At 36.1% G+C, this 12,176-nt stretch overlaps 1 protein-coding gene across 4 annotated transcripts in view; it reads right to left on the bottom strand.

The window, feature by feature from the left end:
• CFAP300 (cilia and flagella associated protein 300) overlaps nucleotides 1-12,176 on the bottom strand; it is a 22,346-nt gene continuing 10,170 nt past the window's right edge. For 3 of the 4 annotated variants that reach the window (XM_072032755.1, XM_027467943.3, XM_072032756.1), the window contains 3 exons: nucleotides 10,907-11,079; nucleotides 4,717-4,783; nucleotides 1-261 (listed from right to left, as the gene is read on the bottom strand). In XM_072032755.1, the coding sequence (XP_071888856.1) occupies nucleotides 130-261; nucleotides 4,717-4,783; nucleotides 10,907-11,079 (372 nt within the window). In that variant the 3' untranslated portion in view covers nucleotides 1-129. Of the gene's footprint in view, nucleotides 2,015-4,716; nucleotides 4,784-10,906; nucleotides 11,080-12,176 lie in introns of all 4 variants that reach the window. The other variant, XM_072032754.1, reaches the window with a different exon arrangement.

The raw sequence follows: 12,176 nt of genomic DNA on the forward strand, positions 1-12,176 counted from the left end.
GAGGAGGAGAAGCGCCTTTAATTAATTAACAGCCCCGCACAGCCCCGGGGCTGTGTTAGGCTATGCACAACTCTCCCCCGGCCTCGCAGCAAGGTGTGGGGGGTCCCGACCCCATAAGCGGGGGGTGCTTTAGGGGCAGAGCGCGCTGACCCCGTAGCAGTGGTACAGGGCGTGCACGTGGCGCTGCCAGGGGTCCACCGCCAAGTAGGAGAAGGTCTGCTCGTGGCTGCTGCCCGAGGGGTACCGCAGGCCGGCCTCGTCCTGGGAGGAAGCGAAAAGAAGCGTGGTAATGGCGACGTGGAGGCCGGGCAGGGCATTCCTCAAAGCTGGGCGAAACGCAGCGCTTTGCCCCAGCGCCTGGCTTCATGGCACGATGGGACAAACGCTGGTTTGCGTGCAGGGTCTGTCTCCCTTCGGATCCCGACGCTCCAGCAGGCACAGTGCTTTTACCCACCCCAGTAACCTTACAGTCTTTAAATGCACTACTAATATAAAATGCAAAGTTAGGCACGTAAACACAGGCTTAACACGATACAAACCTAAAATACAGATGATTGAGTATACAAGGATCCCAACACGTTTCATCAAAATACAAATTTATTTAGGGACTAAGTATGTAAAGCTCTTCTATCAATGAGTCTTCCTCAATGAACATTTACTAATGCATCCGTTCAGTCTCAAATACTTAAGGAAAACCCTCACTGAACCCGCACTTACTAACAACTTATTATTAACAACTTTGAACTGTTATCAAAAGCAATTTGTGCACCAACTCGCTAAAAGCATCTGAAGAGAACCTAGACACCTAGCTACCAAATCCTAATTCTGAAAAAACACGTTCAGCTGGCACCAGACACTGCAAGAACTGGGCTCTTCCATTTAATGTCCTACTTCTGTGCATGTCAAGAGAGGCTTCAGCCTTGACAGGGCGGCACAGCTCAACACCCACTTCAAATCCAGGTACACAGGAACTAGAGGGGGGATTTAGAGAGGTGTTTGTTTGTTTGGTGCATTCATTGTGGTAGTTGAACATCTAAAAAATCAACAATATGTAGCTGACACCTACTGTCTTTGGCACACTATAGTGTCATGCCACTCCTCAACACCTTTAAAGAGATATAGGTTCTGAGGGAATTCATATAATGCATGTATTTTCCATTTTCTCCAGGAAAATTTTAAACTCCTCAACTAAAGACTATTCCATATGAGAGGAACATCTATCACAGTCTTTTGTTGAAGCTCTCTTCCCTTGCATAAAATAATGTCTTTTTTTTTTTTGGACCAAGAAATCATGGAAACTGTAATCAGTCAGCTTAAAGGAAGAGATCTGGGTTCCAATTTCTGCTCCAAAGACCATCTATGAATTTTATCCAGTAGCTGTTGCTGGCACCCCAGTTTCTCTATTTTTTTCAAGAGGATGAACCCCCTACTATATGTTCTGACAACTTCCTTTGAGGGAACCTAAATTCAGGACCATACATCTTAAATGAAGATAAGCACCACTGTAAAAGCATTGTTTAAGACAGGTAGAGATTTTATGCGTCTATTCACTGCATTTTCTGGTGGTAGTCAAATACCACAAGCTAAAAATAGCATTCTATTTTTAAGGAACACAGCATACAAACTCTGTAGCTCCAATTTTAAGACACCTAACTCTCTACAGATGTTTTACCGGGATCCTTGTGTATCAAATGTTGGATTCTCAATAACAGTAAGGAGAGCAAGCTTTACAGTTTTACAGTACTCAGCATCACAATGCCTTGGAGTTTGATCCAAAAGTAACTTAAGTTCATGCACAAAACAGAAAGAAAGCAAGAGACCAGTGTCAAGATGTGATTGCTGGTTAGATTAAACTTATTTTCTATTCCTACTGAAGATCCCATTTCTGCAGTCCAGAGTTGATCTATGTCAGCTCAGTTTTTGACTGTTTAAAGACAAGTTTGCACATCAACTCAAGAACAAAAATAACTTCTCAGTGATAAGGCATTTCAAGAAACTCCAGAGTATAGCAAACCTGGTATGAGGAAAAAAATAAATCTGATCAAGTTAAAAGGGTCCTTAAATTTATTTTAGTTAGTAAAGAGGCCATTAAAACAACAACAACAAAATTAAAGGATTTGACCATAGAGGCACTGGAATTTATATGGATTTATTCTGCTCCTTATAGCAATTGGGTGCATAAAGGATCATACCAATTCTATCTGCAATTTGGACTTCAGTTCAGACATGTAGTGGGTGAAATGATTTAATGTACTGATACAGAGTGGGGTCATTTTACTTTTTCTTTGTAGGAATACAGATCATGTGCAGATGACTGAAAAAGAGCACATGCATAGCTTAATACAGAAAAAATGATACTGCTGAACATCGTGCAGAACAGCATCCTTTAATCAACAGTTTTTTAAGAAGAATTTTTGAGTAAGTTATTTATTACAATGATTTCTAACATTGCTATAGTTAGGTTTCAGATTAAAAAAAAAAAAAAAAGATTATAAAATAGCAATCACCATCCAAATACTTCATCTGTAACAAAATTTCACTAGCCCCAAGATTTAAAATGATTTCTCTTATGATAGCCAGGTCTACAAAGTTCTGATGCTAAACAGATCTGTAGACATTTATAAGTACACCCTAATACCTTTAAGTATCAAGATTGAGAGATCTGACTACTTCAGGATTAAATTTGTTCCAAACTGCTTTTTAAGCATACCCCTTTCAGAGATTACATCAGTTTACATCACTGATTTTGATATAATCACACCAGAATTATAGCTCTATCGACACAGACTTGCTAAAAAGGAGGCACTACTCACAATTTTCATACAATATCAATGACAGTTTACTTTCTGATTACCTGATTTTAGTAATGTTCTTTTTCTAGATATTGTTTACAAAATGAGGGCTCATTAGCTAAAAATTAAAAACTAAGTAAAAAGAAAGTGATGGTATCAGGATGGCGTTACATAAAATTAAGTCCTGATTCCGTTTATACTTGTGCAAATATACAAGTATTTATTTATCCATTTATTAATGCAGCTTGCAAAAATATGGCTTCTTCTAACTTCTCAGCTGCAGTTCAAGTCACCTTTACCAAAACAGCTTTCCTTTATGTCAGGCTACAAGGGTATGTCCATTTCTTTCAGGTACAAATCAAGAAAATATGGCTTATAAATTGTTACCTCAACATTATCACACGACACTCTACAGTTATTTACCAAATGAATTCAGAAACTATATCTACTGCAGAAATGTGTTTGTCTCTTTGAGAGGAAGTTTTCATCTAAAGCACAAGACATTTGTGTTCTATTAAGTACCTTTCTGTTAATTTCTAAGTAGAGTTTTGTTTCACAGAACCATCAGACAATCCAGACCCAATTGCTTAAGACTCTGTCTGTTTTCAGGGAAGTTTATTCAAGATTTCTTTAGAGCAAACTAGAATTTTAGAACTTTCCTTCACCTCACAATTTTTCAGAATATGCAGGAAAGCCAAATTTTCCCACCAAGGCTACAGGAAGGATAACATACTATGTATTTACACTGGATTTTCTTTTGTCCATCCACTTCTTTGTTTTCAAAAAAGTTACTGAAGGATGCCTTTTGTTGTTGTTGTTGTTAATACTGACGATATTTAACGTATGACAAAGACAGCCATGGGAGCTCTTAAATATCTAAACATGTACCTAAACACAGCAGCAGTCTGCAAAGTTCGTGTCCATATATTTGATTCAAAGATAGGGGGAAAAATGGTAATAACAGTAAAATATAATATTATCAGTTGTGGTGTTTTTTGTTTGTTTGTTTACATTTTTTACTTTATTTTTTTTATGAAAGTCTGCAGCCCAGTAGAAAGGTGAACTGTGATACATAAGTAAAGTACTTATTTTTAGAAAACATTTTAGAAGCCTTCTATGAATTACACATACTACATAAAAGATGATGACCCACAGATGAACAACCAGGGTATTGGCAACCTAAAGGGAAGTTTGCACAGTCTGAAATGACATCAGCTATTTCTTTTGGATGTAGGTACATTATCTGCTTACATATTCTGGTTACTCAAGAAGGCTTTGGAGTAGTAACAATTAAACGCCAGGTATGCTGAATCTAGTAAACATGCAGCCAGTTCTCAAACTTATCTTGATGGTAAATGCATGATTTTGCAAGAGAAACAGAAAGGAATGAGACTTGACAAGGGAGGGGAAAAGAGGTTAGCAGTCATCTCACCATTCTCACCCTTTCATATACTAAATTTTCTTGCAGTCTTTACGGTAACAGATGCAATACAAGCTATTCAGAAAGCTGTAGCAACATTTCAAAGAACAGAACTATACAAAGTTGAGTGGATTCTTAATCCTTACTTCTATCTTAAGTAGATATAAAAATAGAATTACTCAGACCTAAAGATTTATTTATTTATTTATTAATAAAGAAGTTTCTGGATAACTATTATGACTTCAAGTGTAATCCAGTAAACCTATTTTTAGTGAACTACCCAAATAAAATTTTAGCTGGTGATAATCGATGAAGAGTTACTCAAGAGTGCAAGCAGGATGAGATCAGGGATGAGTTTATGAATAAACAATGGCAACAACTATGGAAAAATAACCCTTGAAAATGGAGTATTATATTTTCATTGTGTAAATGTCAATTCCATGTTTTCATGCTATGCATGTCACTTCCAGTAAAATTCTGTACTATAAAATTGTTAATACTTACATATGCAGACACTCTGAAGACAGTTGAAGTAATGCTTATTTCTTTTGTTTCATGATTCTTTCGAACACTGAAAACCAGGGGACATAATACATACTTAATATTTACAGTATTATTAGAATCCTTCATTCAATAAATACACTTATTAAATATATTTAAAATACATTTTAACATATTCATTGTTCTTGCTCAAATATGATCAAGTTCAAATTAATAGTTAAAATTCAACTCATGTTACATTGGCCATGAAGAGCTACACTGTTAGATAACATGGATATTATGGCAACAGAAAACTATTGGATGAAAATGCAACTACTCATCTGAATTGGTCTTACCGTTTTCAGCCACTAAATTTCAGTAATATTACCCAGGCCTAGAGTATAAAGTATCCAGTATGAAGTTTGCATTTTGGTAGCTATGAAAAGTGACTCAGCTAAACATTTTGTTAAAAACCTTTCACATATTTTGCAAGAAAAAAAAAAAAAAGCTGCAAAGTGAACCACATCTTAATTCAGACTACAAAGGGTAGCAGTGGTATTTTTAAAGAAATGCAAACTTCAGATCATTTTTAATCAGTATATAATTATGTTTTAAATTCATTTTTCCTCCTTTAGAATGATGTATGCATGGACAGCTATGCAACTCAGGATGGTATTATTTCTGAATTTTTCAATTTCTAGATGTGTTTGTTGTGGACTGCCAGTTCTTCTGTCACTATTACCAATCACACCAAGATACTATTGCAATTATCTTAACATATTTTTTAAATGAATTATTTTCCTCAGGTCTGCTTTAAGTGATGTTTATATTTCTTCCCGATTATGCTTTATAGGTCCCATACTTACAGAGTTCCAAGAAGCACATAGCTCAGAACCTGCCTTGTCACAGGCAGGTTCAAGTTCCCTAGAAAGGTCCCCAAAACAGCCAAATTTCTATAAAGTGTGTGTTAAACACAGTCTAGTTGTACACTGCACCAACTCCAAGGTATGAGAGCAGTTCCCTAATCTCATTGCTTTCACAAAGCTGCTTTTTATGAGGACAAACAAAACCCAGACCAACCAGCACCATTCTTGTTGATTCAACCTCTTTAACCAGTTAAAAAACTGGCTTTAACTGATTTCATCTGCAGAGTAACAACAGTCATGTATGAATTAAGCCTATACTGTGAAGTTGATCTTTCCTGTGGTGAGTCAGTAACAAGGCTTTCTCAGAATTTTTTGCTGTAACTCACATGTTGATAGACTCAGCAGTGGATTAAGACGGCATTGCTGAAACTGGTACTGGCCCCAGTTGTCTGCCTTACCACCCCTCATGAGATTAGTGCCTTCCCAGCAGGGACAGCTCAACTGGTTCATGACTCAGCTGCTGAACCACTGCAGTTTACAGACCAGCATTTTAAGATAAACTAAAATGGATGTCAGTTTATGCTAACGTACAGGGTTGTAAACTCCAGCAGTTCAGGAACTGTTTAACCACGTCTGCTAGAAGAGTGACAACTTTTGAGAACAAGGTATAGAGCAGTAGTGGGGTCAACACTTTCTACAACACATCACCACCCTGAAAAGCTGCAGTTGTGTTTAAGTTACTGTGGCTCCACATTTTTCCATCTGAGAACAATAGCTTTCAATTTCTGGTTTCTACATTTTTATATTATATACATATATATCTAGGATACCAAAGCAAGAAGTGACAGAAAATAAATCTTCCTATTTATTCTGCTGCATTGAGAAATTTTCCTCTTGTGGTTAGCTTCCTGTAAGTCATTTTTCAGACTGAATGTTTATTTCTAGTACTTTGGTTAATTTTAAGGCAAAATAACATATCTGCCAAAATCAGATGAGATACTCCTCTTTCTGGCTTGAAAGAAACCAGGATGTTGTCTTTGACAAACTTTTTTTTTTTAAAGGTTTTAGAAAAATACTGCCTTGTCTTCTTGAAGATGATATTTTTTTTCTGTAAAAATAATTTCATAATACCTACGTTTTTCTTCCAAATTGTTGAGTCCTACGCTACTCATTGAATATGGAAGTTTCTTCTTCATTTCAATGTGCATCTATCCTCAGTTTATGAAGAAAAAAATCTTTCTAATCATGTCTCAATTCACTTTGAATTGAACTTATATCCTAACCTTACTGGCAATATTTTACTAGGCTTTCCAAACATTAAAAGAACAACCCAGTGCTTTCACATAAATTAATTTATTTTCAGGGAAAGGAGAAGGCACAAAAGGAAGGAGAAGAGGACAATAACAACAAGACACTACAGTAGCTGCCACCGGTGAGAGACACTGTCAGAAAAAACAAGTTTAGTAAAGAAAACAAGATTTATCAACTTAGGAGATCACAAAGATTTGTAAATTATATCTTAACTAACACACTTTTGTGATGTAAATGTGTTCTTTAACTAAACCAAAAATACTACAGCCATCATTTTTATTTTTTCTAGGTTAAACAGGACACGACTGAAATTCTGGATGGACTCAGTTGGTCACAGGTTAATTACTGCTGGGTTAGTATCAACAAGTTGTTCATAAATTCATTATGAAGCAATTATTACTCATTTTCCAAAGCAGAAAACCTCTGACATTTCATAGTTTGATTTGGAATTCCTTAGCAGTGCTTGTAAAATAGTAAGAGCAGTTAATTTCAAGATTGTTACACTCTCTCATTATAAAACCGTATAAATGGAAATGGTTTAGTAAAACGAAATATCAAACCTTTTGACACTGTTTTGAACTTTAGTGCCTGGGAGTTGGAACTCATGAATGGCAAGGAGAAACTGTAAGAAAAAGAATAGGGAAAACCTCCTATTCAGGGTCTACTGCTCTGAGCACTAGAGACATTTTTGTGGAATTCTTCATATGAAGGCTCCTTCCCTTAAGAAAAATTTTTGGACCAAACACCAGTGGGTTTAGTCTGGAAGCATACCATGATTGGCCTAAGTTCACCTGTAGGGACTAATTTTTCCATGCACATCAACTAAGAACTAATAATACTGTCAATTTGTTTTCTACCAAGCCTTATGAGCTGTCAAGAGAAAAAAAAAAAAAAAAAGTACAGCTTATGGAACTTCTCAATACTGTAAGTTTTCATCACTTTACAAGTTTTTATCACTTTACAAAGAGTACAATGCATCTAATGAGATTGTGATCCAAGATGAGAAGAAACCACATACAGGATAACTGTCTAGAAGAGAAGAATTTAAAAACAGTTGAGTTTCAACAGGAATTTTAAGGTGAACCCTCTGGTAAAACAATTTAAGAAACCAATACTGTCATGAGCTATTGTTTACAGAAAATAACAGGCCATAAGAAAGTAATTTCATCGTTTTACTGTCTAGTATACATTGTGCAAAAATGAAGTAAGTGACACAGTACAGACCACAGACTGGAAATTAGAAATCAAACAAGTCAAGACTGGCATGAGCTCTTCAGAGCTTCATTGTTTACTGTTTCAATGTTTTTTTTCTCTCTTAAGAAGGTGGTAACAAAAACAACAAAAAATAAATAAAAAACACATCATCAGTTTGGATAAACCAGGGACAGAGGGAATAGAGAGAGAAAGCAGGAGACAAATGTGACTGTTAATGGGGAGAAGAAGTCTGAAATGTGGAGATCGAAAACTTTTCTGATTGGATTGACAAATAATTTAATATGAGAGGAGCAAGATAAAAGATACAGTTACATTGTGACTTGTTTTTTCAAGTACTAGTCAGTGCAAATACCAGCTCCACTGGCAGTGAGACATCTACAGACATTAGTCACAGGAATGGAGAGACACACCGTAGGTAACTATCAAAGAACAGTGATGTCACATGAAGTGAACAGGTACGTTTTAAAACTGTGGAGGATAGAACAGTAGCTGACAACTGAAAAACAAAAAACAAAAGTAACACACAAGAAAAGTCACAGAAATATGTAATAGGACAATAGTGAATGGGTTGAGGATGTAGGAAAAGCAAACAATGAAAGCAGGATGAAATTTTGGGGAAGACTTTGGAAGGTGCTTTTGTGTTTGTTTGTTTGTTTTAATAACAAGAACTACTTAACATCCTTATCGGAGTTTACCATAGGAAAAGAAAGAAGGAGGAAACGTTTAAGGAGACACAAAAGCAAGGAGGAGGAATGGCTCAGAACAAAACTTTAAACTGTTTAGGGGGAAAAAAAATCATCATCAAAAAGAAGCGAGAAAGTGAAGGAACTGATTAGATTTGGTGTTTTATCCTGGGTCAACTCAACAACACAAGAGCAGAAACAGCTGTAGTCAGTGCACAGTGAACTAAGGCCAAGGATTAGCGTAAGGAACAGCCTGTTTAAGTGCAACTGTTTAAGAGAAAAGGGAAAGCAGAGCTGAAGTACTGATAGATCGTTTTACATCATACTATGTATTTCTGAAGGACCCACTAGATTTCTCTCTACGTGAAAAATCAAAAATGAAGTTCACACTAGTAAGAAAGCTTTGGTGACTAATCCCAAGGTTCGAAATAATAAATGCAGAAACCCAATTTAGTTATTTCTAAAAAATCTTGGAATATTTGTAATAGTTTCTTTGTTTCAGAGGTTCCTTTAGAAGTATCAGCTGTTCTACTGCTACTTTAATCATTTATTTATTTAATTAATTTTATAAATGATTAAGAATAAATTTTATAAATAATTCACTGGAAACAGCATATGACTAAATCAACACAGACCCTGAAAAGTACTGACTATTAGAAAATCTGGGGGCTGCTTAGCAGTTATTAAGGTTTTGTAAACTTCTTTGGTTAAGTATTACAAAAAAATGCCAAGAAAGAAGCCAAATATTTTGTTTTACGTATTGTTTGGATGCAGCAAGCTTCATACAAGTGCTACAAAAGTCAAGAAATATTCAGGTGAGTTACTGAGTCTAATCCTTTCACCATATCTTTGTTCAGACACATTTTACTCTGAAGTTTAACCAATGGCATTTTAAGAACAGAATCAAAGAGGAAGATAATTTACACGTGATTTTTTTTTCTAGTGTGCTTGTATATAAACTTAAAATAGGAGATGAAGTAACAGTTGCTAATCTCACCATTCCAAATACAGCCGAGGAGAAAAAAAAACAAAAAGGAGAAAAACAAACAAACAAACAAAAAAAAAAAAAACAACAAAAAACCCCACACTATTCCTACTCTAAACAATTTGAAGTCTTTGTTTTGTTCACTCCAGTGCATTACTTAGTACAAGAACTCTGATAGCGTGGATGCTATCTCACATCTCAGAGATCTGCAATTGTTTTCTATTGTTCAGATTCATACTGTCATTTACACTGTTCCACCAATACTGTGGTGGTAAAGTATAGAATAGGAATACAATATAGAATTTTAGTAACATGGCTGATGAGCTGCATATTCCCATTAGCTCAGCTAGGAATGCATAACTGACAACGACATTCCATTTCTCACTAACTATTTTGTCAGTCAGTGAAGTCATCATATGGGTATATCAAAAAGGGAGAAAGTTGCTTTTTTTTTTTTTCCCCTGAATTGACATCTTTGATCAATTGCTCTCATCTCAGGAAAAAAATACATAAATGCCAAACAATTCCATATACCAGACCTGGCAAAAAAATGTGTTAGCTCACTGTCATGCTAACAGCCATATTCCTCCACAGCTATATGCTGCAAGAAGTGTATCTGTGGGGCAAAGAATGCCAAAATCCAACTGAATTTTTAAAAATAATAATAATCAGATGGAATAAAGCATAAACAGAACCAAAAAAAAATATGATTTGATGTTATTCAGTTTTTAAATCCTAAAACAAGAACAGCTTGAAAGTAGTCCAAGACTATCCATCCAAGACTAACTTGATATTTTATCAACGACAGTGGAAATACAATCTAGTTCCAGTGGCATGCGATGTTTTCATTAGAGGACTACAGAAATAAAAATCTTTAAAATGGGAGTGAACTACAAAACATCAATGTCCATTCCTGTGATACAATAAAAAGGTTTTATACAGGACAACTGCCATTAAAATTGCATATATTTTGCCACTGAACTACTACCATTGTTGTAGGGTATTTTAATAGCTGAACATAAATAAGCTTGCAGATTTATTAAATAACAGACCTATTTTTGAAGCAGTAACACACAGTAAATTTACAGTAATTCACACAAAGAATCTATGCCCAGCACATACATACACAACTGTATAGAAAAGGAAACACTTGCCTCACCAGGTCTTTATATAAAGCTTTGGTAGTTTCTAAGTATGGCCCAAGCAAGTCTTCAAACTGGCAAAGAACTCCTCCAATACAAAGATGCTTAAAAAGACAGAACAGAAATTCTTTGCGGTCTGATTGACTGAATATATTGTAATGGTCCGAATCTTCCAGAAGCAAGACCTTATGGAACAAGAAAATAATACAGAAATTAAACAGATGAAAAATTCTTATTTTCAATTAAGTATACAAGCAACTACTTTGCTGTATATCACACAGTTATGTTCATTATGTTTTATATGAATAAGGGGTGGAAATAATTAGTACTTTTCTCTAAATCCTTCTTCCTGTGATACAATTAGGTTTAAAATACTGTCAATACGACTGATAGATTCGTGCCCGCAAAACATAAGGGGATATTTTTCAAGAGTCTTGTGATTCATTGCTTAATTGCTCATCAACCTAATGAAACAATCAATAACCTGAAAATAATCTAGCGCTATCTGGTATGTTGATCACTACCAATTAGTTTGTCTTTGGTAACTTTGACCGCATTTGCTTTTTGCCTCTAAGCTTTTACAGTTATCTCACATTCCTAAAGGAATCCCAGAGGAGATCACTCAAATTCACACCATTCTTTACTGCAGAGTCTAGTGAGCGTTTATCTGTACCATGGATAAGCCAGGCATGCTATTCAGCTGCTTCCATGTGTCCCACCTGCCTTTTGCTGCAATATTGTGTGAACACAGGGTTCTTGACAGATTAGCCTCGACACTTCCAGCTGTAAGGGTGGGCAGGAACTGTAGTTCAGCGTGACAACAAAACGTAGGTACCAACCTAGATGCAGGCAAACAGGTCTAAGCTAGACTTGAACTTACTGCTCTGTGGCCCTCTTTATAGTTTCACTACACATCTGAGTAACAAAGGATCAGGACAGCAGCTGTTGTTGGTGACCACATACATATCCCAACCCCTCCTCAGCTGAACCAAGCGAAGGCATGCCAGGTTGAAATGAAACATGAAGTTTTACAGCTGAGGGCCACCCTCTGCCACCTGCTGACACCAGGACACTGGACAGCTTGCTGCCCCCTACAGTCTACAATTCTAAGGTGCTGACTAATTGAATCTGAAGCTTTTGAGTTCAGTTGTGGAAGATTTGACTCTTAGTTCTTTCTGCCGTCTTAAGTCTTGTAAGTAGGAATCATGTTCATTACAAACCAATGTGAATCCTTCACCCTGTAAAAGCAGTCACACATTTCTTCCAAGGGAAGGAAAATGAA

The sequence above is a fragment of the Anas platyrhynchos genome, chromosome 1 (genome assembly GCF_047663525.1).
Source record: "Anas platyrhynchos isolate ZD024472 breed Pekin duck chromosome 1, IASCAAS_PekinDuck_T2T, whole genome shotgun sequence".
Lineage (NCBI taxonomy): Eukaryota > Metazoa > Chordata > Aves > Anseriformes > Anatidae > Anas > Anas platyrhynchos.